Source organism: Scardinius erythrophthalmus, assembly GCF_964197995.2.
Source record: "Scardinius erythrophthalmus genome assembly, chromosome: 6".
NCBI classification, from domain to species: Eukaryota; Metazoa; Chordata; class Actinopteri; order Cypriniformes; family Leuciscidae; genus Scardinius; species Scardinius erythrophthalmus.
In genome coordinates this window covers 7,061,495-7,089,484 of record NC_138226.1, presented here as the reverse complement: position 1 = coordinate 7,089,484, position 27,990 = coordinate 7,061,495, and the positions used below count along the sequence as shown (strand labels likewise).

The 27,990-nt window shown below is 39.1% G+C and overlaps 1 protein-coding gene across 1 annotated transcript; it reads left to right on the top strand.

The window, feature by feature from the left end:
* Positions 1-259: 259 nt before the first annotated feature.
* asb1 (ankyrin repeat and SOCS box containing 1) lies at positions 260-27,448 on the top strand. Its single transcript, XM_081367893.1, has 5 exons — positions 260-478; positions 24,484-24,625; positions 24,820-25,122; positions 25,584-25,966; positions 26,779-27,448. The coding sequence occupies exons 1-5, from the start codon at positions 436-438 to the stop codon at positions 26,907-26,909; spliced, it is 1,002 nt and encodes a 333-aa protein (XP_081224019.1). The 5' UTR covers positions 260-435; the 3' UTR covers positions 26,910-27,448.
* Positions 27,449-27,990: the final 542 nt, after the last annotated feature.

Below are 27,990 nucleotides of genomic sequence, written 5' to 3'. Positions count from 1 at the left end.
GGAAAATAATAAATAAAATACTCTTAGACCTCTGTTACTGGCATCTTATGGAAATGGAATAGGCTAGTGTTTCTATTCTTTCATAACTGCAATTTTATAATGCTTGTAATTCATATTTTTGGTAGCATACTTACGTATTTTGGTGTCTCTGGCATAATAAATTGCTTTTGATCGTGTAATTATCAATTTTAAGTCACTTTGTATTAAAGCATTAGATAGGTAGGCTATGCAAGAACTTGCAGCAGTCCACCTTAAGACCAGATGAGCATGAGCCAGACAACTGCAAGTCAGCCAATCAGAGAAGCTCTTACAGTGATGTAGTTATGAGTCCATGCTGCTGCTAAAAACAACATCAAGAGAAAGGCACAGACGCTTACGACAGTTTTAGTCATTGGTTGTGGTTTATGACATTATTTTGAAGTAGACTGACAGTGCATGATGGCTGATAGAGAGAATGTTCAGCGCCCAAACACAGCTGGTATGTGATTGTACCTCTGATCCGAATGTCTGACTTATTCTAAACATTTATATAAGAATGAACATACGTTTTTCAGCTGTTTAATACGGCATTATGTTCAATGCAGATCTATTGTGGACATAATTGTTGAAAAGCCTCTTTCACACACCCAAGTGAAAGATATGCACGAGGCTATATTACTGAAACTACGGTCAATGTACCCATTTGAAGCTGAACCTGTCTTACAATCGCAACGTCAAAAGTTCGTTTTCTCTGGAAACGCAATAGTATTTAAATATGTTTAAATAACAGGCTTGTTTAGCCTATAACTTTATTCTTGTGCATAAAGGCATTGTAGCAGCACATAACCATGGGAAAACGTTTCTGGTTATTGTCTAATTCAAAAGTGCTGTTTACTTCATGTGCGATATTGCAAACATCGCGAGAGGCGTGGCTGATGTAGACCTCGTGACCAGTCGATTCTATTTATTCTGAAAGTTCAGCTACAGTCTCGGGCGGAGATTGATTGAGGGGTAGTTTGACAGATAGTAATGCAAGACATTTTCAAATATCTGAATGAAAGCCATTTCTATGGAAGCTTGTTTCCACCACAGAATTTGAAAAAAAGAAAGAAAAGGTAATTGTGACATCTCACAATTCTGACTTTTTTATTGCAATTGACTTACATCTAGCAATTCTGAACTTTTTTCTCAGAATTGCGTGATAAAAACTTGCAATTGCGAATTGTAAACTGCGTGATATAGTCAGATTTATGGCAAGCCGTTTTAGCTTAAATTGTACCCAGCGTTACTCGTCGTAATTGCATTTTTACTAGTAAGAATTCAATTAGAGAGCTCTACAATTCAATTCTTACTAGTAAGAATTACAATTACAAAGTTGTCTAATTTAATTCTTACTAGTAACAATTCCAATTAGAGAGCTCTACAATTCAATTCTTACTAGTAGCAATTACAATTAGAGAGCTCTCTTATTCAATTATTACTAGTAAAAATTACAATTAGAGAGCTCTATAATTCAATTATTACTAGTAAGAATTACAATTACAAAGCTGTCTAATTCAATTCTTACTAGTAACAATTCCAATTATAGAGCTCTACAAATACATTTTTACTAGTCATATGTCTCCATTGACTTCCATTCATTTTTAATTACGGAGCTCTACAATTGAATTGTTACTAATAAGAATTCCAATTAGAGAGCTCTCTATTTTAATTGTTACTACTAAGAATGCAATTGCAGAGCTCTTTAATTCATTTACAGAGCTCTGCAATTATACATATCTTTAATTAGTTTTTTTACTAGTAAGAATTTAATTAGAGAGCTCTCTAATTGTAATTGTTACTAGAAATAATTGAATTGTAGAGCTCTCTAATTGGAATTGTTCCTAATAATAAGTGAATTAGAGAGCTCTCTAATTGGAATTCTTACTAGTAACAATTCAATTGTAGAGCTCCGTAATTAAAAATGAATGGAAGTCAATGGAGACGGCTGAACGCGTCTTCTCCGCACTCATTTACAAACAAACATTTTTTCGCCTATCGTGCGTCTACTCTACACCCGTACCACTGAAAAGACGGATTGTATCCAAGACTTAAGCCATAAATTAGTATTAATATTGATAGCACCACTGGTAGCGTCGTTGCTAACTTAACTTACTGTCCATCTGTTAAAATGGCGAATATATCAAATGTAAGTAGTCTACCTTTTGGTGCAGGTGAGGACACATTTGAGCTGCACGCGGTGCAGTCTGAGCTGGAAGCTGTTGAGAAACAGATCCACGACCTTTTAGTAAGAAAAGCCGAGCTGATAGACCGGCGGTTAGCTCTTGAAACATCACGTGCCGAGGCACACAAATCAGAGATTAACGTTACTAACCCGCTGACTCCGACCTCGTCTACTCCGTGCGTTCCTCAACATCGGTCCCGAACGTCGAGGTCGCGATCAGCCATGGTCTCGTTCACTCCGGCTCCAACATGCCATCACGAAGCCTGGATTTTTCCGCAGCGGAAGTCGCGAGTCAGGTCTAGACCAAGAAAACTCTCTCCGACCCTCCCGGTTTTCGAGATATCCACACAAAACCGCTTCTCCCCTCTTCGCGAAACAGAACGCGATGCTGTGATCATCGGCGATTCCATCGTTCGACACGTACACGTTACGTTAAATAAAAGTAAGGTGCATAGTCACTGCTTTCCTGGTGCTCGTGTTTCTGAAATCGCTGCTCACGTTCCCGAGATTCTGAACGAGCGCGACGGAACCGTTGTCCTGCACGCGGGAGGGGCCGACATCAGACTGCGCCAGACGGAGGTTCTGAAGAAAGACTTCAGGAATCTGATCGACACGGTACGCAGCACATCGCCTGATATAACGATTATTGTGTCAGGACCGCTTCCCACGTACCGACTAGGTCATGAAAAGTTTAGTAGATTATTTGCGCTTAATGAATGGTTAATGTCATGGTGCAATGAGCAGAAACTTCTCTTTGTAAATAATTGGAATCTGTTTTGGGAGCGTCCTAGGCTTTACCGTGCTGATGGCTTACACCCAAGCAGATTCGGATCGAATCTTCTGTCAGATAACATCTCCAAAATGTTAAATACCTTTTGACTAGTAAACAAAAGTCCAAATCATAGTCTCTGCTGCACCAATTTAACTGATATAAATAGTGTAGAACATTGCATAGAAACTGTGTCTATTCCTCGTTTAGTGAGATCAAATCATAAATCTACTGCAGGATCTAGTAAAAATCTAATTGTTATTAAACCAGAAAATGTTGCTATTGGTAATCAAAAACAATTTTTAAAGCTAGGTCTTCTAAACATTAGATCACTCACACCTAAGGCAGTTATTGTAAATGAAATAGTCACAGATAATAGCTTCGATGTACTTTGCCTTACTGAAACCTGGCTTAAACCAAATGATTATTTTGGTTTAAATGAGTCTACTCCAGCAGGATACTCCTATAAGCACGAAAAACATCCCTATTATCTCTAGCCTTGGCTACCGTATATAGACCGCCTGGGCCTTACGCTGATTTCCTAAAAGAGTTTGCAGATTTTCTCTCAGACCTATTAGTTAACTTCGATAAAGCATTAATTGTTGGAGACTTTAATATCCATGTAGATAATCAAAATGATGTGTTAGGGGCTGCGTTTACAGATTTATTAAACTCCTTTGGGGTCAAGCAAAACATTACCGGACCGACTCATCGATTTAATCATACACTCGATTTAATTATATCACATGGAACCGATCCAACCGATATAGATATCATTCCACAAAGTGACGATGTTACTGACCATTACATGGTAACTTGCATATTACGTACTCCTGTAATATATCATGCTGCGCCGCGTTATCGATTAGGCAGAACAATCCTTCCATCCACCATAGATAATTTTTCAAACAGCTTATCGGATCTGTCTCAGCTGCTCAGTGAACCCAAACAAACAGATGAACTTTACCCCTTTTCCACCAAAAAAGAACTGGTTCGGAACTGGTGCTGGTTCAAAGTTGGTTCAACTTGCGAACCTTCTCAGAACCTGTTTGTTTTTCCACTGACTAGAGAGCCCAGCGAACGACGTCATCACTGTGTACGTTGCCATAGGCTACAAAGGGGGTCGTAAACCTGACGCGCAGCGCCACGTCTAGTAACGTTACATCTCTCACCTGAAAATCCGATAACATCAGCAATTTTCTGATTTCTGTAAATGAATATTAACCTAAATGTATATTGCAGCACATGGTGAAGTCATACATTAACTACGATATGAGACACATACATGCAAATTTAATATAAAACTATGTAACGTCGGTTAAATGGCGCTCTGTTGCGCGGCAGGATTTTGAACACGGTCCTGAGCTGTTGCTGGGCGCCGCGGACAGACGCCAAACGGCGCCGCCGGTGTGTGTACACTTCTAAAGAATAATGTGTTTGAATTTAAAAGACGTGGTGCGGCGCTGAGCTGCGACCCCCTTTAGCTTCCTTAGAAACGCTTGCGCCAAATTCAAACATAACAATTACAATGGCGGACTACACCGTCTTTCTGCAAATGTTTCTCCTTGCTTTGCGATCCTATATTGGGGTCAGAAGAAGACATTTAGAACACATTTGTGCTGCTCGGACGGAGGATACATTCGAGAAGAAGTTCGACAATAACCCCGCCCCCAGCATGACGTGATTAAAGAACGGTTCTAGTCCAGCGAAGAGTTGGTGCCGCTCTGGAACCAATTTTCCTGGCCGAGAACCGGTTCTTTGGCTGTCGAAACACAAAGAACTGGTTCGCGAGTAGGCACCGGCTCCGAACCGGCACCAGCACTGCCTTGGTGGAAAAGGGGTACTTGAGGAATTAACTAGCACTATGAGCACCATTCTCTCTGGATCATTGGATATTGTTGCGCCCATTAGATTAAAAAAGGTCAGAGAGAAAAGTAAAGCACCATGGTACAACAATACTACGCGTGTTCTAAAGAGAGAAACCCGTAATTTAGAGCGTAAATGGAAACAAACCAACTTAGAGGTCTTTAGAATCGCATGGAAAGACAGTATGTCACGTTATAAAAAGGCCCTAAAAGCGGCCAGGGCTGAGCATCTACGCAAACTAATAGAAAACAACCATAACAATCCTAAGTTCTTATTTAACACCGTGGCGAGACTAACAAATAAACAGATGTCTCCTGAACAAAATATTCCATTACAGTTTAGTAGTAATGATTTCATGAAGTTCTTCACTGAGAAAATAGAAAACATCAGAACCACAATTGTAAACGTTCAATCCTCAATCGCGCCTTATAATTCAGCCTCAATTATCACCCCGCAAGAACAATTACAGTGCTTTACAACTATAGAACAAAAAGAGTTAAATAAACTTTTTACTTCATCTAAAACAACAACATGTTTACTAGATCCTATACCAACTAAGCTATTGAAAGAAGTGTTACCTGTAGTGGAAGAGCCTCTCCTCAATATTATTAACTCGTCTTTATTAGGGCCCGAGCACCGATGGTGTGAGGACCCTCTTGGAATTGCTCTGTTTATTATTAGGGCCCGAGCACCGATGGTGTGAGGACCCTCTTGGAATTGCTCTGTTTATTATTATTATTATTATTATTATTCTTCTCCGCATTGAATTGCATTTTTGAGGGCCTAAACATGCGCGAAAACTCACGAAACTTTGCACACGCGTCAGAACTGGCGAAAATTTACATCTGATATAGGTTTAAGAATTGGACGGGGCAAAACGGCTCGATAGCGCCACCTATAAAAGTTCAACGGAATGCGCCTCCCGCAACGTTCCACGTACGTGCACGAAATTCGGTACATACATGTAATGACCTAATACCTACAAAAAAGTCTCTTGGAGCATAGCCCTAAACCCAACAGGAAGTCAGCCATTTTGAACTTCCTCCCAGATTTTTGTGCAGTTTTTGACATTTTCAGGCCTCATACTTTAACGAACTCCTCCTACAGTTTTAATCTGATCATCTTCAAATTTGGTGAGTGTAATCTTAAGGCCTTTGCGACGTTAAATTGCGAAGATCTTGAGTTTTCGTCGAAGGGCGGGTCCTCGGCGGCCTGACAAATTTTGATGTTTCGCCATGAAACAGGAAGTTGCTGTAACTCAGGCATGGAATGTCCAATCTGCCCCAAACTTCATACGTTTGATAAGAGTTCTGTCCTGAACACATGACCATGCTCATATTCAGTTATAGTCATAGCGCCACCTGCTGGCAACAGGAAGTGACATGTTTAACACTGTTATGGACTCCTAATAACATATAAAAAAGTGCCAGCAAGTGCTAAACATGCTAACAACATAGTAGAAGCATGCTAAAACATGCTAGCAAACTCTTAGCTAAGTGCTAAAGCATGCTATTATTGCAATTAAATAGGAATTTGCTGTAACTCAGGCATGGAATGTCCAATCTGCCCCAAACTTCACACTTTTGATAAGCGTTCTGTCCTGAACATATCTACATGAGAATATTCAGTTATAGTAATAGCGCCACCTACTGGTAACAGGAAGTGTCATGTTTAACACGTTGATGCCATTCTAGCAACATGTTAAAAATGCCATTGACTTCTAAACATGCTAGAAACATGTTAAAACATACTAGCAATACTTAGCTAAGTGCTAAAGCATGCTAATTCAATGAAACAGGATGTTGTTGTTACTCAAGAAGGCAATGTCCAATCTGCGCCAAACTTCACACTTTTAATAAACGTTCTGTCCTGAACACATGACCATGCTCATATTCAGTTATAGTCATAGCGCCACCTGCTGGCAACAGGAAGTGACATGTTTAACACTGTTATGGACTCCTAATAACACATAAAAAAGTGCCAGCAAGTGCTAAACATGCTAACAACATACTAGAAGCATGCTAAAACATGCTAGCAAACTCTTAGCTAAGTGCTAAAGCATGCTATTATTGCAATTAAATAGGAATTTGCTGTAACTCAGGCATGGAATGTCCAATCTGCCCCAAACTTCACACTTTTGATAAGCGTTCTGTCCTGAACATATCTACATGAGAATATTCAGTTATAGTAATAGCGCCACCTACTGGTAACAGGAAGTGTCATGTTTAACACGTTGATGCCATTCTAGCAACATGTTAAAAATGCCATTGACTTCTAAACATGCTAGAAACATGTTAAAACATACTAGCAATACTTAGCTAAGTGCTAAAGCATGCTAATTCAATGAAACAGGACTTTGTTGTTACTCAAGAAGGCAATGTACAATCTACCCCAAACGTCACACGTTTGATAAGAGTTATCTCTTGAACACATGTCCATGCTCATATTTAGTTATAGTCATAGCACCACCTGCTGGCAACAGGAAGTGACGTTTAACACTGTTCTTGACTCCTAATAACATATAAAAAAATGCCAGTAGGTGCTAAACATCCTACCAACATACTATAGACATGCTAAAACATACTAGCAAACACTTAGCTAAGTGCTAAAGAATGATATTACTGCAATTAAATATGAATTTGCTGTAACTCAGGCATGGAATGTCCAATCTGCCCCAAACTTCACACTTTTGATAAGCGTTCTGTCCGGAACACATGACCATGCTTATATTCAGTTACAGTCATAGCGCCACCTGCTGGCAACAGGAAGTGACATGTTTAACACTGTTATGGACTCCTAATAACATATAAAAAAGTGCCAGCAAGTGTTAAACATGCTAACAACATACTAGAAACATGCTAAAACATGCTAGCAAACTCTTAGCCAAGTGCTAAAGCATGCTATTATTGCAATTAAATAGGAATTTGCTGTAACTCAGGCATGGAATGTCCAATCTGCCCCAAACTTCACACTTTTGATAAGAGTCATGGCCTGAACACATCTACATGAGAATGTTCAATTATAGTAATAGCGCCACCAACTGGCAACAGGAAGTGACATGTTTAACACGTTGATGCCGTTCTAGCAACATGTTAAAAATGCCATTGAGTTCTAAACATGCTAGAAACATGTTAAAACATGCTAACAATGCTTAGCTAAGTGCTAAAGCATGCTAATTCAATGAAACATGACTTTGTTGTTACTCAAGAAGGCAATGTCCAATTTGCACCAAACTTCACACGTTTGATAAGAGTTCTGTCCTGAACACACATCCAAGCTCATATTCAGTTATAGTCATAACGCCACCTACTGGCAACAGAAACTGACATGGTTAACACAGTAATGCAGTACTAACCACATAATTATTGTGTACTAAGCATGCTAGAAACACACTAAACATGCTAGCAACACTTAGCTGAGTCATGAAGCATGCTATTATCACCATTATACAAAACATTTTGTAACTGACTTTGACATACTCTTACTATATATACCTCCTTAAATGTACATTTCCCAACCATGCTCTGTCTTCCTAAAGCCACCGAGTGTTGATGGCACGGGTGCGAGGGCCCTTTCATCGCTGCTTGCAGCTTTAATTAGGGCCCGAGCACCGATGGTGTGAGGACCCTCTTGGAATTGCTCTGTTTATTATTATTATTATTATTATTATTATTCTTCTTCTCCGCATTGAATTGCATTTTTGAGGGCCTAAACATGCGCGAAAACTCACGAAACTTTGCACAAACGTCAGAACTGGCGAAAATTTACATCTGATATAGGTTTCAGAATTGGACGGGGCAAAACGGCTCGATAGCGCCACCTATAAAAGTTCAACGGAGTGCGCCTCCCGCAACGTTCCACGTACGTGCACGAAATTCGGTACATACATGTAATGACCTAATACCTACAAAAAAGTCTCTTGGAGCATAGCCCTAAACCCAACAGGAAGTCAGCCATTTTGAACTTCCTCCCAGATTTTTGTGCAGTTTTTGACATTTTCAGGCCTCATACTTTAACGAACTCCTCCTACAGTTTTAATCTGATCATCTTCAAATTTGGTGAGTGTAATCTTAAGGCCTTTGCGACGTTAAATTGCGAAGATCTTGAGTTTTCGTCGAAGGGCGGGTCCTCGGCGGCCTGACAAATTTTGATGTTTCGCCATGAAACAGGAAGTTGCTGTAACTCAGGCATGGAATGTCCAATCTGCCCCAAACTTCATACGTTTGATAAGAGTTCTGTCCTGAACACATGACCATGCTCATATTCAGTTATAGTCATAGCGCCATCTGCTGGCAACAGGAAGTGACATGTTTAACACTGTTATGGACTCCTAATAACATATAAAAAAGTGCCAGCAAGTGCTAAACATGCTAACAACATACTAGAAGCATGCTAAAACATGCTAGCAAACTCTTAGCTAAGTGCTAAAGCATGCTATTATTGCAATTAAATAGGAATTTGCTGTAACTCAGGCATGGAATGTCCAATCTGCCCCAAACTTCACACTTTTGATAAGCGTTCTGTCCTGAACATATCTACATGAGAATATTCAGTTATAGTAATAGCGCCACCTACTGGTAACAGGAAGTGTCATGTTTAACACGTTGATGCCATTCTAGCAACATGTTAAAAATGCCATTGACTTCTAAACATGCTAGAAACATGTTAAAACATACTAGCAATACTTAGCTAAGTGCTAAAGCATGCTAATTCAATGAAACAGGATGTTGTTGTTACTCAAGAAGGCAATGTCCAATCTGCGCCAAACTTCACACTTTTAATAAACGTTCTGTCCTGAACACATGACCATGCTCATATTCAGTTATAGTCATAGCGCCACCTGCTGGCAACAGGAAGTGACATGTTTAACACTGTTATGGACTCCTAATAACATATAAAAAAGTGCCAGCAAGTGCTAAACATGCTAACAACATACTAGAAGCATGCTAAAACATGCTAGCAAACTCTTAGCTAAGTGCTAAAGCATGCTATTATTGCAATTAAATAGGAATTTGCTGTAACTCAGGCATGGAATGTCCAATCTGCCCCAAACTTCACACTTTTGATAAGCGTTCTGTCCTGAACATATCTACATGAGAATATTCAGTTATAGTAATAGCGCCACCTACTGGTAACAGGAAGTGTCATGTTTAACACGTTGATGCCATTCTAGCAACATGTTAAAAATGCCATTGACTTCTAAACATGCTAGAAACATGTTAAAACATACTAGCAATACTTAGCTAAGTGCTAAAGCATGCTAATTCAATGAAACAGGACTTTGTTGTTACTCAAGAAGGCAATGTACAATCTACCCCAAACGTCACACGTTTGATAAGAGTTATCTCTTGAACACATGTCCATGCTCATATTTAGTTATAGTCATAGCGCCACCTGCTGGCAACAGGAAGTGACGTTTAACACTGTTCTTGACTCCTAATAACATATAAAAAAATGCCAGTAGGTGCTAAACATCCTACCAACATACTATAGACATGCTAAAACATACTAGCAAACACTTAGCTAAGTGCTAAAGAATGATATTACTGCAATTAAATATGAATTTGCTGTAACTCAGGCATGGAATGTCCAATCTGCCCCAAACTTCACACTTTTGATAAGCGTTCTGTCCTGAACACATGACCATGCTTATATTCAGTTACAGTCATAGCGCCACCTGCTGGCAACAGGAAGTGACATGTTTAACACTGTTATGGACTCCTAATAACATATAAAAAAGTGCCAGCAAGTGTTAAACATGCTAACAACATACTAGAAACATGCTAAAACATGCTAGCAAACTCTTAGCCAAGTGCTAAAGCATGCTATTATTGCAATTAAATAGGAATTTGCTGTAACTCAGGCATGGAATGTCCAATCTGCCCCAAACTTCACACTTTTGATAAGAGTCATGGCCTGAACACATCTACATGAGAATGTTCAATTATAGTAATAGCGCCACCAACTGGCAACAGGAAGTGACATGTTTAACACGTTGATGCCGTTCTAGCAACATGTTAAAAATGCCATTGAGTTCTAAACATGCTAGAAACATGTTAAAACATGCTAACAATGCTTAGCTAAGTGCTAAAGCATGCTAATTCAATGAAACATGACTTTGTTGTTACTCAAGAAGGCAATGTCCAATTTGCACCAAACTTCACACGTTTGATAAGAGTTCTGTCCTGAACACACATCCAAGCTCATATTCAGTTATAGTCATAACGCCACCTACTGGCAACAGAAACTGACATGGTTAACACAGTAATGCAGTACTAACCACATAATTATTGTGTACTAAGCATGCTAGAAACACACTAAACATGCTAGCAACACTTAGCTGAGTCATGAAGCATGCTATTATCACCATTATACAAAACATTTTGTAACTGACTTTGACATACTCTTACTATATATACCTCCTTAAATGTACATTTCCCAACCATGCTCTGTCTTCCTAAAGCCACCGAGTGTTGATGGCACGGGTGCGAGGGCCCTTTCATCGCTGCTTGCAGCTTTAATTAGGGCCCGAGCACCGATGGTGTGAGGACCCTCTTGGAATTGCTCTGTTTATTATTATTATTATTATTAGGGCCCGAGCACCGATGGTGTGAGGACCCTCTTGGAATTGCTCTGTTTATTATTATTATTATTATTATTCTTCTTCTTCTTCTTCTCCGCATTGAATTGCATTTTTGAGGGCCTAAACATGCTCGAAAACTCACGAAACTTTGCACACGCGTCAGAACTGGCGAAAATTTACATCTGATATAGGTTTAAGAATTGGACGGGGCAAAATGGCTCGATAGCGCCACCTATAAAAGTTCAACGGAGTGCGCCTCCCGCAACGTTCCACGTACGTGCACGAAATTCGGTACATACGTGTAATGACCTAATACCTACAAAAAAGTCTCTTGAAGCATAGCCCTAAACACAACAGGAAGTCAGCCATTTTGAACTTCCTCTCAGATTTTTGTGCAGTTTTTGCCATTTTCAGGCCTCGTACTTTAACGAACTCCTCCTACAGTTTTAATCTGATCATCTTCAAATTTGGTGAGTGTAATCTTAAGGCCTTTGCGACGTTAAATTGCGAAGATCTTGAGTTTTCGTCAAAGGGCGGGTCCTCGGCGGCCTGACAAATTTCGATGTTTCGCCATGAAACAGGAAGTTGCTGTAACTCAGGCATGGAATGTCCAATCTGCCCCAAACTTCACACTTTTGATAAGCATTCTGTCCTGAACACATGACCATGCTCATATTCAGTTACAGTCATAGCGCCACCTGCTGGCAACAGGAAGTGACATGTTTAACACTGTTATGGACTCCTAATAACATATAAAAAAGTGCCAGCAAGTGCTAAACATGCTAACAACATACTAGAAGCATGCTAAAACATGCTAGCAAACTCTTAGCTAAGTGCTAAAGCATGCTATTATTGCAATTAAATAGGAATTTGCTGTAACCCAGGCATGGAATGTCCAATCTGCCCCAAACTTCACACGTTTGATAAGAATCATGGCCTGAACACATGTCTATGCTCAAATTCAGTTATAGTAATAGCGCCACCTACTGGTAACAGGAAGTGTCATGTTTAACACGTTGATGCCATTCTAGCAACATGTTAAAAATGCCATTGAGTTCTAAACATGTTAGAAACATATTAAAACATGCTAGCAATACTTAGCTAAGTGCTAAAGCATGCTAATTCAATGAAACAGGACTTTGTTGTTACTCAAGAAGGCAATGTACAATCTACCCCAAACTTCACACGTTTGATAAGAGTTATCTTTTGAACACATGTCCATGCTCATATTTAGTTATAGTCATAGCGCCACCTGCTGGCAAAAGGAAGGGATGTTTAACACTGTTCTTGACTCCTAATAACATATAAAAAAATGCCAGTAGGTGCTAAACATCCTACCAACATACTAGAGACATGATAAAACATACTAGCAAACACTTAGCTAAGTGCTAAAGAATGATATTACTGCAATTAAATATGAATTTGCTGTAACTCAGGCATGGAATGTCCAATCTGCCCCAAACTTCACACTTTTGATAAGCGTTCTGTCCTGAACACATGACCATGCTTATATTCAGTTACAGACATAGCGCCACCTGCTGGCAACAGGAAGTGACATGTTTAACACTGTTATGGACTCCTAATAACATATAAAAAAGTGCCAGCAAGTTTTAAACATGCTAACAACATATTATAAACATGCTAAAACATGCTAGCAAACTCTTAGCTAAGTGCTAAAGCATGCTATTATTGCAATTAAATAGGCATTTGCTGTAACTCAGGCATGGAATGTCCAATCTGCCCCAAACTTCACACTTTTGATAAGAGTCATGGCCTGAATACATCTACATGAGAATGTTCATTTATAGTAATAGCGCCACCTACTGGCAACAGGAAGTGACATGTTTAACACGTTGATGCCGTTCTAGCAACATGTTAAAAATGCCATTGAGTTCTAAACATGCTAGAAACATGTTAAAACATGCTAACAATGCTTAGCTAAGTGCTAAAGAATGCTAATTCAATGAAACATGACTTTTTTGTTACTCAAGAAGGCAATTTCCAATTTGCACCAAACTTCACACGTTTGATAAGAGTTCTGTCCTGAACACACATCCATGCTCATATTCAGCAATAGTCATAACGCCACCTATTGGCAACAGAAACTGACATGGTTAACACAGTAATGCAGTACTAACCACATAATTATTGTGTACTAAGCATGCTAGAAACAGACTAAACATGCTAGCAACACTTAGCTGAGTCATGAAGCATGCTATTATCACCATTATACAAAACATTTTGTTACTAACTTTGTCATACTCTTACTATATATACCTCCTTAAATGTACATTTCCCAACCATGCTCTGTCTTCCTAAAGCCACCGAGTGTTGATGGCACGGGTGCGAGGGCCCTTTCATCGCTGCTTGCAGCTTTAATTATTATTATTCTTCTTCTCCGCATTGAATTGCATTTTTGAGGGCCTAAACATGCGCGAAAACTCACGAAACTTTGCACACGCGTCAGAACTGGCGAAAATTTACATCTGATATAGGTTTCAGAATTGGACGGGGCAAAACGGCTCGATAGCGCCACCTATAAAAGTTCAACGGAGTGCGCCTCCCGCAACGTTCCACGTACGTGCACGAAATTCGGTACATACATGTAATGACCTAATACCTACAAAAAAGTCTCTTGGAGCATAGCCCTAAACCCAACAGGAAGTCAGCCATTTTGAACTTCCTCCCAGATTTTTGTGCAGTTTTTGACATTTTCAGGCCTCATACTTTAACGAACTCCTCCTACAGTTTTAATCTGATCATCTTCAAATTTGGTGAGTGTAATCTTAAGGCCTTTGCGACGTTAAATTGCGAAGATCTTGAGTTTTCGTCGAAGGGCGGGTCCTCGGCGGCCTGACAAATTTTGATGTTTCGCCATGAAACAGGAAGTTGCTGTAACTCAGGCATGGAATGTCCAATCTGCCCCAAACTTCATACGTTTGATAAGAGTTCTGTCCTGAACACATGACCATGCTCATATTCAGTTATAGTCATAGCGCCACCTGCTGGCAACAGAAAGTGACATGTTTAACACTGTTATGGACTCCTAATAACATATAAAAAAGTGCCAGCAAGTGCTAAACATGCTAACAACATACTAGAAGCATGCTAAAACATGCTAGCAAACTCTTAGCTAAGTGCTAAAGCATGCTATTATTGCAATTAAATAGGAATTTGCTGTAACTCAGGCATGGAATGTCCAATCTGCCCCAAACTTCACACTTTTGATAAGCGTTCTGTCCTGAACATATCTACATGAGAATATTCAGTTATAGTAATAGCGCCACCTACTGGTAACAGGAAGTGTCATGTTTAACACGTTGATGCCATTCTAGCAACATGTTAAAAATGCCATTGACTTCTAAACATGCTAGAAACATGTTAAAACATACTAGCAATACTTAGCTAAGTGCTAAAGCATGCTAATTCAATGAAACAGGATGTTGTTGTTACTCAAGAAGGCAATGTCCAATCTGCGCCAAACTTCACACTTTTAATAAACGTTCTGTCCTGAACACATGACCATGCTCATATTCAGTTATAGTCATAGCGCCACCTGCTGGCAACAGGAAGTGACATGTTTAACACTGTTATGGACTCCTAATAACATATAAAAAAGTGCCAGCAAGTGCTAAACATGCTAACAACATACTAGAAGCATGCTAAAACATGCTAGCAAACTCTTAGCTAAGTGCTAAAGCATGCTATTATTGCAATTAAATAGGAATTTGCTGTAACTCAGGCATGGAATGTCCAATCTGCCCCAAACTTCACACTTTTGATAAGCGTTCTGTCCTGAACATATCTACATGAGAATATTCAGTTATAGTAATAGCGCCACCTACTGGTAACAGGAAGTGTCATGTTTAACACGTTGATGCCATTCTAGCAACATGTTAAAAATGCCATTGACTTCTAAACATGCTAGAAACATGTTAAAACATACTAGCAATACTTAGCTAAGTGCTAAAGCATGCTAATTCAATGAAACAGGATGTTGTTGTTACTCAAGAAGGCAATGTCCAATCTGCGCCAAACTTCACACTTTTAATAAACGTTCTGTCCTGAACACATGACCATGCTCATATTCAGTTATAGTCATAGCGCCACCTGCTGGCAACAGGAAGTGACATGTTTAACACTGTTATGGACTCCTAATAACATATAAAAAAGTGCCAGCAAGTGCTAAACATGCTAACAACATACTAGAAGCATGCTAAAACATGCTAGCAAACTCTTAGCTAAGTGCTAAAGCATGCTATTATTGCAATTAAATAGGAATTTGCTGTAACTCAGGCATGGAATGTCCAATCTGCCCCAAACTTCACACTTTTGATAAGCGTTCTGTCCTGAACATATCTACATGAGAATATTCAGTTATAGTAATAGCGCCACCTGCTGGCAACAGGAAGTGACGTTTAACACTGTTCTTGACTCCTAATAACATATAAAAAAATGCCAGTAGGTGCTAAACATCCTACCAACATACTATAGACATGCTAAAACATACTAGCAAACACTTAGCTAAGTGCTAAAGAATGATATTACTGCAATTAAATATGAATTTGCTGTAACTCAGGCATGGAATGTCCAATCTGCCCCAAACTTCACACTTTTGATAAGCGTTCTGTCCTGAACACATGACCATGCTTATATTCAGTTACAGTCATAGCGCCACCTGCTGGCAACAGGAAGTGACATGTTTAACACTGTTATGGACTCCTAATAACATATAAAAGAGTGCCAGCAAGTGTTAAACATGCTAACAACATACTAGAAACATGCTAAAACATGCTAGCAAACTCTTAGCCAAGTGCTAAAGCATGCTATTATTGCAATTAAATAGGAATTTGCTGTAACTCAGGCATGGAATGTCCAATCTGCCCCAAACTTCACACTTTTGATAAGAGTCATGGCCTGAACACATCTACATGAGAATGTTCAATTATAGTAATAGCGCCACCAACTGGCAACAGGAAGTGACATGTTTAACACGTTGATGCCGTTCTAGCAACATGTTAAAAATGCCATTGAGTTCTAAACATGCTAGAAACATGTTAAAACATGCTAACAATGCTTAGCTAAGTGCTAAAGCATGCTAATTCAATGAAACATGACTTTGTTGTTACTCAAGAAGGCAATGTCCAATTTGCACCAAACTTCACACGTTTGATAAGAGTTCTGTCCTGAACACACATCCAAGCTCATATTCAGTTATAGTCATAACGCCACCTACTGGCAACAGAAACTGACATGGTTAACACAGTAATGCAGTACTAACCACATAATTATTGTGTACTAAGCATGCTAGAAACACACTAAACATGCTAGCAACACTTAGCTGAGTCATGAAGCATGCTATTATCACCATTATACAAAACATTTTGTAACTGACTTTGACATACTCTTACTATATATACCTCCTTAAATGTACATTTCCCAACCATGCTCTGTCTTCCTAAAGCCACCGAGTGTTGATGGCACGGGTGCGAGGGCCCTTTCATCGCTGCTTGCAGCTTTAATTATTATTATTATTATTCTTCTCCGCATTGAATTGCATTTTTGAGGGCCTAAACATGCTCGAAAACTCACGAAACTTTGCACACGCGTCAGAACTGGCGAAAATTTACATCTGATATAGGTTTCAGAATTGGACGGGGCAAAACGGCTCGATAGCGCCACCTATAAAAGTTCAACGGAGTGCGCCTCCCGCAACGTTCCACGTACGTGCACGAAATTCGGTACATACATGTAATGAACTAATACCTACAAAAAAGTCTCTTGGAGCATAGCCCTAAACACAACAGGAAGTCAGCCATTTTGAACTTCCTCTCAGATTTTTGTGCAGTTTTTGACATTTTCAGGCCTCGTACTTTAACGAACTCCTCCTACAGTTTTAATCTGATCATCTTCAAATTTGGTGAGTGTAATCTTAAGGCCTTTGCGACGTTAAATTGCGAAGATCTTGAGTTTTCGTCAAAGGGCGGGTCCTCGGCGGCCTGACAAATTTCGATGTTTCGCCATGAAACAGGAAGTTGCTGTAACTCAGGCATGGAATGTCCAATCTGCCCCAAACTTCACACTTTTGATAAGCGTTCTGTCCTGAACACATGACCATGCTCATATTCAGTTACAGTCATAGCGCCACCTGCTGGCAACAGGAAGTGACATGTTTAACACTGTTATGGACTCCTAATAACATATAAAAAAGTGCCAGCAAGTGCTAAACATGCTAACAACATACTAGAAGCATGCTAAAACATGCTAGCAAACTCTTAGCTAAGTGCTAAAGCATGCTATTATTGCAATTAAATAGGAATTTGCTGTAACTCAGGCATGGAATGTCCAATCTGCCCCAAACTTCACACTTTTGATAAGCGTTCTGTCCTGAACACATCTACATGAGAACATTCAGTTATAGTAATAGCGCCACCTACTGGTAACAGGAAGTGTCATGTTTAACACGTTGATGCCATTCTAGCAACATGTTAAAAATGCCATTGACTTCTAAACATGCTAGAAACATTTTAAAACATGCTAGCAATACTTAGCTAAGTGCTAAAGCATGCTAATTCAATGAAACAGGATGTTGTTGTTACTCAAGAAGGCAATGTCCAATCTGCGCCAAACTTCACACTTTTAATAAACGTTCTGTCCTGAACACATGACCATGCTCATATTCAGTTACAGTCATAGTGCCACCTGCTGGCAACAGGAAGTGACATGTTAAACACTGTTGTGGACATAAAAACATAAAAAAAGTGCCAGCAAGTGCTAAACATGCTAACAACATACTAGAAAAATGCTAAAACATGCTAGCAAACACTTAGCTAAGTGCTAAAGCATGCTATTGCTGCAATTAAATAGGAATTTGCTGTAACACAGGCAAGGAATGTCCAATCTGCCTCAAACTTCACACGTTTGATAAGAGTCATGGCCTGAACACATCTACATGAGAATATTCAGTTATAGTAATAGCGCCACCTGCTGTCAACAGGAAGTGACATGTTTAACACTGTTGTGGTCTCCTAATAACATATAAAAAAGAGCCAGCAAGTGCTAAACAGGTTAGTAACATACTAGAAACATGCTAGCAAACACTTAGCTAAGTGCTAAAGCATGCTATCACTGCAATTAAATAGGAATTTGCTGTAACCCAGGCATGGAATGTCCAATCTGCCCCAAACATCACACGTTTGATAAGAATCATGGCCTGAACACATGTCTATGCTCAAATTCAGTTATAGTAATAGCGCCACCTACTGGCAACAGGAAGTGACATGTTTAACACGTTGATGCCGTTCTAGCAACATGTTAAAAATGCCATTGAGTTCTAAACATGCTAGAAACATATTAAAACATGCTAGCAATACTTAGCTAAGTGCTAAAGCATGATAATTCAATGAAACAGGACTTTGTTGTTACTCAAGAAGGCAATGTACAATCTACCCCAAACTTCACACGTTTGATAAGAGTTATCTCTTGAACACATGTCCATGCTCATATTTAGTTATAGTCATAGCGCCACCTGCTGGCAACAGGAAGTGACGTTTAACACTGTTCTTGACTCCTAATAACATATAAAAAAAAATGCCAGTAGGTGCTAAACATCCTACCAACATACTAGAGACATGCTAAAACATACTAGCAAAGACTTAGCTAAGTGCTAAAGAATGATATTACTGCAATTAAATATGAATTTGCTGTAACTCAGGCATGGAATGTCCAATCTGCCCCAAACTTCACACTTTTGATAAGCGTTCTGTCTTGAACACATGACCATGCTTATATTCAGTTACAGTCATAGCGCCACCTGCTGGCAACAGGAAGTGACATGTTTAACACTGTTATGGACTCCTAATAACATATAAAAAAGTGCCAGCAAGTGTTAAACATGCTAACAACATACTAGAAACATGCTAAAACATGCTAGCAAACTCTTAGCTAAGTGCTAAAGCATGCTATTATTGCAATTAAATAGGAATTTGCTGTAACTCAGGCATGGAATGTCCAATCTGCCCCAAACTTCACACTTTTGATAAGAGTCATGGCCTGAATACATCTACATGAGAATGTTCATTTTTAGTAATAGCGCCACCTACTGGCAACAGGAAGTGACATGTTTAACACGTTGATGCCGTTCTAGCAACATGTTAAAAATGCCATTGAGTTCTAAACATGCTAGAAACATGTTAAAACATGCTAACAATGCTTAGCTAAGTGCTAAAGAATGCTAATTCAATGAAACATGACTTTTTTGTTACTCAAGAAGGCAATTTCCAATTTGCACCAAACTTCACATGTTTGATAAGAGTTCTGTCCTGAACACACATCCATGCTCATATTCAGCTATAGTCATAACGCCACCTACTGGCAACAGAAACTGACATGGTTAACACAGTAATGCAGTACTAACCACATAATTATTGTGTACTAAGCATGCTAGAAACAGACTAAACATGCTAGCAACACTTAGCTGAGTCATGAAGCATGCTATTATCACCATTATACAAAACATTTTGTTACTAACTTTGACATACTCTTACTATATATACCTCCTTAAATGTACATTTCCCAACCATGCTCTGTCTTCCTAAAGCCACCGAGTGTTGATGGCACGGGTGCGAGGGCCCTTTCATCGCTGCTTGCAGCTTTAATCTTTAGGTTATGTTCCAAAAACATTTAAACTGGCAGTTATAAAACCTCTCATTAAGAAACCACAATTAGACCCGAATAATCTAGTAAATTATAGACCCATTTCAAATCTACCTTTTATGTCTAAAATACTAGAAAAAGTTGTGTCCGCTCAACTGGGCTCTTTCTTACAAGAAAATGACACCTATGAAAAGTTTCAGTCTGGGTTCAGGCCGCATCATAGCACTGAAACTGCGCTCGTTAAAATCACAAATGATTTACTTTTAGCTTCTGACCAAGGCTGTATCTCAATATTAGTTTTACTTGATCTTAGTGCTGCGTTCGATACTATAGATCATACAATACTCTTAGATCGACTACAAAATTATACTGGTGTTCAAGGACAAGCATTAAGCTGGTTTAGATCGTATTTATCTGACCGCTACCATTTTGTTTATTTAAATGGAGAAAAATCTATCATAACTCCAGTAAACTATGGAGTGCCGCAGGGATCTGTGTTAGGCCCTCTATTATTCTCAATATATATGCTGCCACTTGGAAATATTATAAGGAAACATGGAATTAGTTTCCATTGTTATGCTGATGACACTCAAATCTATATTTCATCACGGCCAGATGAAAACGCTAAATTATCCAAATTGACAGAGTGTGTTAAAGATATAAAAGATTTGATGACGCATAATTTTCTTTTATTAAATCCAGACAAGACAGAGGTACTACTTATCGGTTCAAAAAACCACCCACAAAACCTCTCACAATACAACTTTAACATAGTAGGATGTCCTGTTACTTCATCCTCTACAGTAAAAGACCTGGGTGTTATATTAGACTGCAACCTGTCTTTTGAAAATCATATTTCATATGTTACAAGAACAGCCTTTTTCCACCTTAGAAACATTGCTAAGCTACGTAATATGCTATCTGTTTCTGATGCAGAAAAGTTAGTTCATGCATTCATGACCTCGAGACTAGATTACTGTAATGCGTTATTAGCCGGTTGTCCTGCATCCTCAATAAACAAGCTACAGTTAGTCCAAAATGCCGCCGCTAGAGTTCTAACTAGATCAAGAAAATATGATCATATAACACCGATTTTATCATCCCTACATTGGTTACCTATAAAGTCCCGTATTAATTACAAGGTATTGCTACTGACTTATAAAGCCCTAAACGGCTTAGCTCCAGTCTATTTAACGGATCTTCTATCGCCCTATAATCCATCGCGCTCTTTAAGATCACTAAATTCGAGGCTTTTGGTCATACCTAGGATATCTAGGTCCACCAAAGGAGGGAGAGCATTTTCACATTTAGCTCCAAAACTCTGGAATAGTCTTCCGGATACTGTTCGTTGCTCAGACTCGCTCTCCCAGTTTAAAACTAGATTAAAGACGCATCTCTTCAGCCAGGCATTCATATAATACTTTTAATCCTACAGTTAAATCCGACCTCTAGTTCATAAACGCCAGAGGAGAACTGGCCCCCGACTGAGCCCGGGTTCTCCCTAGGTTTTTTTTTCTCCATTAGGTCACCTGATGGAGTTTTTCGGTTCCTTGCCACTGTTGCCTTTGGCTTGCTCAGTTGGGGATATTTGGGGATATTTACTTTAATTAATCAATCAACGATACTATTGATCAGCATTACCAAACGTAGACGTTCCACTAGAAACAAACATTGATGTATTGTTCTAATTTATTACTGTGAAGCTGCTTTGATACAACCTGTGTTGTGAAAAGCGCTATATAAATAAACTTGACTTGACTTGACTTGACATATGACTAGTAAAAATTCATTTGTAGAGCTCTATAATTGGAATTGTTACTAGTAAGAATTGAATTAAAGAGCTCTGTAAATGTAATTCTTCTAGTAATAATTGAATTAGAGAGCTCTCTAATTGTTATTTTTACTAGTAATAATTGAATAAGAGAGCTCTCTAATTGTAATTGCTACTAGTAAGAATTGAGTCTTTATATCATGCAAATCTGTATGGCAAGCCGTTTTAGCTTAAATTGTACCCAGTGTTACTCTTCGTAATTGCATTTTTACTAGTAAGAATTAAATTTGAGAGCTCTACGACTCAATTCTTACTAGTAGCAATTACAATTAGAGAGCTCTCTAATTGTTATTTTTACTAGTAATAATTGAATAAGAGAGCTCTCTAATTGTAATTGCTACTAGTAAGAATTGAGTCGTAGAGCTCTCAAATTTAATTCTTACTAGTAAAAATGCAATTACGACGAGTACAGGGCTTAAAGTATTCCGGCACCGTGCCGGATCTCCGGCGTGCGGCCGTGATGAAGAAAAAAAATAAATTTGAATCTTGCATGCGGTTCAATATTTTCGAGTCAATTGATTTCACCTACCAATCATATGAAAGAAACGCAGCTCTACTAACGTTACAAGCCTATCAGAAGCAGAGCAGGGCGGGGCCTGGCAACACAGAGTGGTTGAGATTTATACGTCACGTTAGCGTTGTCGGGGAAAGGAGCGCTAGTTCATGAAGCTTTGGATGATGTCCTGCACGGGCGTAATTTCCTATGGGGACACTTTCCAAAATCCCGTTGTCCTTCCCACCCCCACTAAAATTCGTTTGTTATGATGTTTAACCGCACGCCGTCATTGACACGGAGGAGCAGGACCGAGCCTGTGTAAAATAGCTCACTGAATGTTCTAATGAGCGAGTAACTTAGCGGTTGCAGCACAGACAGCGATGAAGCGCCAGAAACAACAGGTAACGGTACGTGACTTAATGTCATCATGGATGAAAAGAAAGAAAGGAGAGGTGTGAGTTAGTTTAGTAAATTAGCTCAGGTCAGGATAATCATATTTTCTGTCTACACCTGTTGATAACTGAGCTAACGTTAACATACACTGCTCCTTGGTAACTTCAGACTTGGCTAAATATTTAATTTGAATATTTAATTAAATATTCTGTGTAGCTTACAAAAAAAAACACATTCTATGTAGGCCTACCATGAAAACGAGTCCACTTTAAACCGCAACATTTTCTGTCAGCAATGTATGACAAGTAGCCTAACGTGCTGTCAACGTAAACGCATGCGATTAATTTGTCCAGCTCTACCGTGTTAAAATATTTATCGCAGCGTCTGTTCTTTCTGTCATCCTTTGGGTTATATATGATCATGCTCTCCTTCACGCAAATGTTTTAAACTATCAATGCGCGAGAAGACAAAAGAGAACGCGCTGTCAGTGAATGAATGTCCTCCTGAAACACACACACACACAAACACACACACACACACACACACAGAAAGACGCGCGCCAGTATCGCATTCGCAGTCGACAGCGCGCCATCGAGTTCCCTTTCGCGCTTGTACGAACCATAACACACACATTTAGGCTATGTCAAAATGTCAGTTTTGTCGAGTATCTTCACAAGAACAGTAAAATTAGTTAAATACAATCTTAAATAGTTCGTAAAGAGTAGAGAATGTGTGAGATCCTGTCAGCAGCGGCGGGTAAGTGACAGCAATTCTCTCTGTTAGTAAAGTTAACCAAAGAACAATGGGAACAGAGAAAATTACTAACTGCCAAACGCTTAAGGATTAATCTATTTTTCATTTATAATTAATGCAGTGCGGACTGTTTTATAAACGTATTCAATTTCTATATAATTCACATTGGTTAGACAGGTAAGGTACAGGTAAATATTACATTTATTATGGGTTTAAGAGATGATTGTTTTAAGTTTACTTAAATTAAAAGTTGTTATTTTTTTAAGCTTAATAAATGTTTCAAATTTTGGACAAAGAGACATAAGTAGCTATATCAGTGATACTGGTCTTTATTCATAAAAATATGCCATTAACATGCTTGAAAATAAATGGTGCCAATGAAGCCCCCCCCACCCCCACCCGCGCCTCCCAAAAAATGTTCAGGCTCAGGATTTTTTTTCACTTTAACCCCTGCGAGTAACACTGGGTACAATTTAAGCTAAAACGGCTTGCCATACAGATTTGCATGATATAAAGTCACAATTGCGTGTTATAATGTCAAAATTGCGTGATTTAAAGTCGCAGTTGTGTGTTACTGTATAAAGTCGCAGTTGCGCGTTACAGTATAAAGTCGCAATTGCGTGTAACAGTAGAAAGGAATTGCGAGATATAAAGTCAGAATTGCATGAGATAAAGTTGCAATTGTGTGTTATGAAGTCAGAATTGTGAGATAAAGTCGCAATTTATCTGTATTGTACTGTGAAACAATCTTATTACTCTGTATGAGTTAAATGTGAGGCACTTACAGATACAAATGTGAGAATTTACTTTTAGTAATTTATGTCCATAGAGTGAGCTTTAAATATCTTCATTGTGTTTCTAAAAAGCTTTTCAACAACTACACATACACCTATCATACAGATCTATCTTCATTTATTGATCTTGTCTCTGTTAGGTCGTAACCTGAGGGAATGGCTCCAGGAGCAATTCGGCGACAGGCCTCTGGAACAGAGTGAGGACATGCGTCTACACAACGCTGCCCATTTGGGAGATCTAGACACTCTCAGGACCCTACTACAAGATGACAGCTTCAAACGGTGAAATTTCCTTCTTCATTCATTCAGTCATGACGAAACAGCGAAATGGAAATAGTATCAGATCTTTTCTTCTGTAAAAAGAAAACCTACACAATGGTTTGCTTTAGGGCCCACATACAGTGGTGACTTAACTCTCTACCAAAACTGTGTAGCATGCAAAAATAAACTAATTTGAAGACTGAATTCTTTTTTAGGCGAATCAACGAGAAGTTGATTTGGTCATGTGGTTTGTTGCCCTGCACGCCCCTGCGTATTGCTGCCATGATGGGTCACAGCACATGCGTGGAGTTCCTGATCTCTCAGGGAGCTGGAGTGGACCTGGTGGATGTGAAGGGTCAGACTGCTTTGTTCATGGCTGTGTATAATGGACACCTGGACTGTGTGAAGATCCTTCTGAAAGCTGGTGCTGATCCGAACGGCAGCCAGCATCACCGAAGCACACCTATATACAACGCTGCACAATTGGGGCGAGTGGACATCCTAAGAGAGCTGATCAGGTAGGATCGTTTAACAAATGATAAATCTTGCAAACTCTGCCATTACTGAGTGACTAATTTGAGTGTGCATTCGTGGCCTAATGGCTAGAGAGTCAGACTGGTAACCCAAAGGTTGCGGGTTCGATTCTCACAACTGGCAGGAAATGACTAAGGTGCCCATTAAAATATATGTGGGTTATATTTTAATGTATTTGGCAATTTTTGGGGCATTTAACAAACAAACAAAACAATCATGTCGCCTCTGACGTTCTCTCGTTATCATTTACTTGTAAATATGGCTGAAATCACAGCACAGATTGTCTTTAACTTGCAGTCTGTGTATGGTGATGTTGTCAGACGACGTTGCAATTATAAATCAAAATGTTAACAGAACAAATATGTAAATGAGAACAGCTTTGTTGAGAGTTTAGTTCTGACTGAAGGTAGTTCATTAGTCTGTATGTGGCCTGTAATACACACAGGTTCAATGCTGATGTTGATATTGACCACCGGCTGGAACAGAGGGCTATGTACGGCACTCACACTTTGGCAACTCTGGCGGTCTGTCCACTGTTCATCAGCGCTGTTTACCACCACTTCCCCTGCTTCCAGATGCTTCTGAATGCTGGGGCCAACCCAAACTACAACTACAATGGCCCCGTGAACAGGGAAGCGCTGGTCAGGGGCCGGACCTCCTGTATGCTGGATGCAGTTCTGAAACTCGGATGCGAACCAGCCTTTGTTCGCTTGCTGTTGGACCATGGCGCTAACCCGTATCTGGTCCCCTGGTACAAGCTCGATCCTGACAGCAAGGTTCTCTTAAAGGTCAACGCTGAAGCCCTTCGAATCTTCCAGGAGGCCAAAAGTAAGTTGTGTTTTAGATGATGTCATGTTATTGATGGGTCACACTAAAAACACTAAAAAGCAAAGCCTTGGTAGGCAGTTTTTGTAATCAATAAAATTTATTTTAATTGGTGGTTACTTTTCTTTTTATAATATGCAAAAATGTAAAGGCACATAATACTTCATCATTAAAGTATAAAGTACAATAATCCCGCTTTGAATCAGAGGTGTAGTCAGCTCTGGGCTTCTAGGCGTCAGTACTGACGTGTCAGTATCCCAAGAGGCGATCAACTCTTCAGTCTTTGATACTCCTGTTGTTTGCCACTGAAGTTAGGTGCTAACCTTCTTGATTGACGTAAGTTGTAAGTTTCCCAAAGTTTCCAAGAACCTTCTCAAGGCCTTGCAGGTGCAAACCGTCCTCATGTTCACGTCCTTGAACTCCAGTAAACTCAACCAAGATGGCTGATTTCCTTTTAAGGTTCTAGGAGAAGAACCACAGTAGAACCACAGTCTTTTGTGTCCTTGAGCACACATATAAACACACACACTTCTGCTCCTCCCTCTCATGGGTAGACAAACACACATTCATAACTAACAATTACTGTTGACTCTGCCAATACAGTATAAGGCATTTCTTAGAAAGAAAAATCAATAACATGGTAAGCGATGCATTATTTTCAATTCATTGGATAAATATGTGTAACAAAAAGGCATTTACTATAAACACATAGGCAGGGTAATTACATTTCCTTGATATTATACAACAAGCTTTATAGTTAAACTGCATTGAGCACTGCTATTACCTGTGCTCACTAATATTGCTTTCTAACACAGGAAACCCGAGGAGATTGATGGACCTGTGCCGCATTAGAATCCGGAAGATCATGGGCAAGGAGCGTCTGCAATGCATCTCTTTGCTTCAGCTGCCAGAAATCATCAAAAGGTTTATGTTTCACAAGGATTGATGTGACTCTGCTTCTCCATGTAGATGGTCGATTAATTTGAGGGTGTAAGTGGCCGCTCGCTCCCCAACATTACTTACACTGGAAACCAATGTCTTCCAAGGTAATTTCTGGGGGAAAATCTGTGTGAGTAATCTTAATTACTTCTTATTGTGACCAATTCTAATCTTATTGTGAGTATAATGCATAAACATATTAGCGAAAATATTTAATAAACACGCTGTTGCTGCCATTTCAGAGAGTTTTAGATACTCAGCTTGCCAAAGAAAAATCACTGTAGTACCAGTAGTAAAATCACTGTAAAATTAAAGGTATGACTCTGGTGCTTTTTGATGTTTTTATAACATCAACATGTGAATATAATGCTGAAAATGTTTTCTTACATAGTCCCTGTATTTTTGCATTTACAGTAGTGTGAAGTACTGAAGTGTACATCTGTACTTTATTGAAGTAGCTTCTACTTTCCTTGAATATTTTGATTTGTTGCAACTTTTGTTTACCTCACCTTTTTCTTTCAATCCAGATAAATATTTTTACTCTGATACACTCTGATTGTCTTGTTATTCATTACCCTGATTAAAATGTAGGAAGCGCATTGAAATGTCTTTTCATCCTGCCCAATAAGCGTTTTTTTCAGTTATTTCCAGAATATACAGTAGTGTCAACAATAGCAGTTGAATACTTACCAAGGCTGCATTTATTTGATCAAAACAGTAATATTAAGATATATTATTATAATTTAAAATAACTGATTCATATTTTGGTATATTTTAGAATTGAATGTATTCATATGAATTTTCATCAGTCATTACTCCTGTCTTCAGTGTAACATGAGCCTTCAGAAATCATTTCTGCTGAAAAAATTTCATGACTTGTAATGGTTGCTGTAGTAATGCACACGATGAAAAGAGTAGAAAACAAATATGGTATTTATTAAATCCACAACGGAAAACTTAGGAAGATCATAGGAGTATATATAACGGAGATCATAGGAGTAAACACAACCACTTTTAATACCCGGTACTTATTGTACAATGTTGGGCTGTCCCAAGTCAAGTCAAGTCAATATTTATTCACAATACAG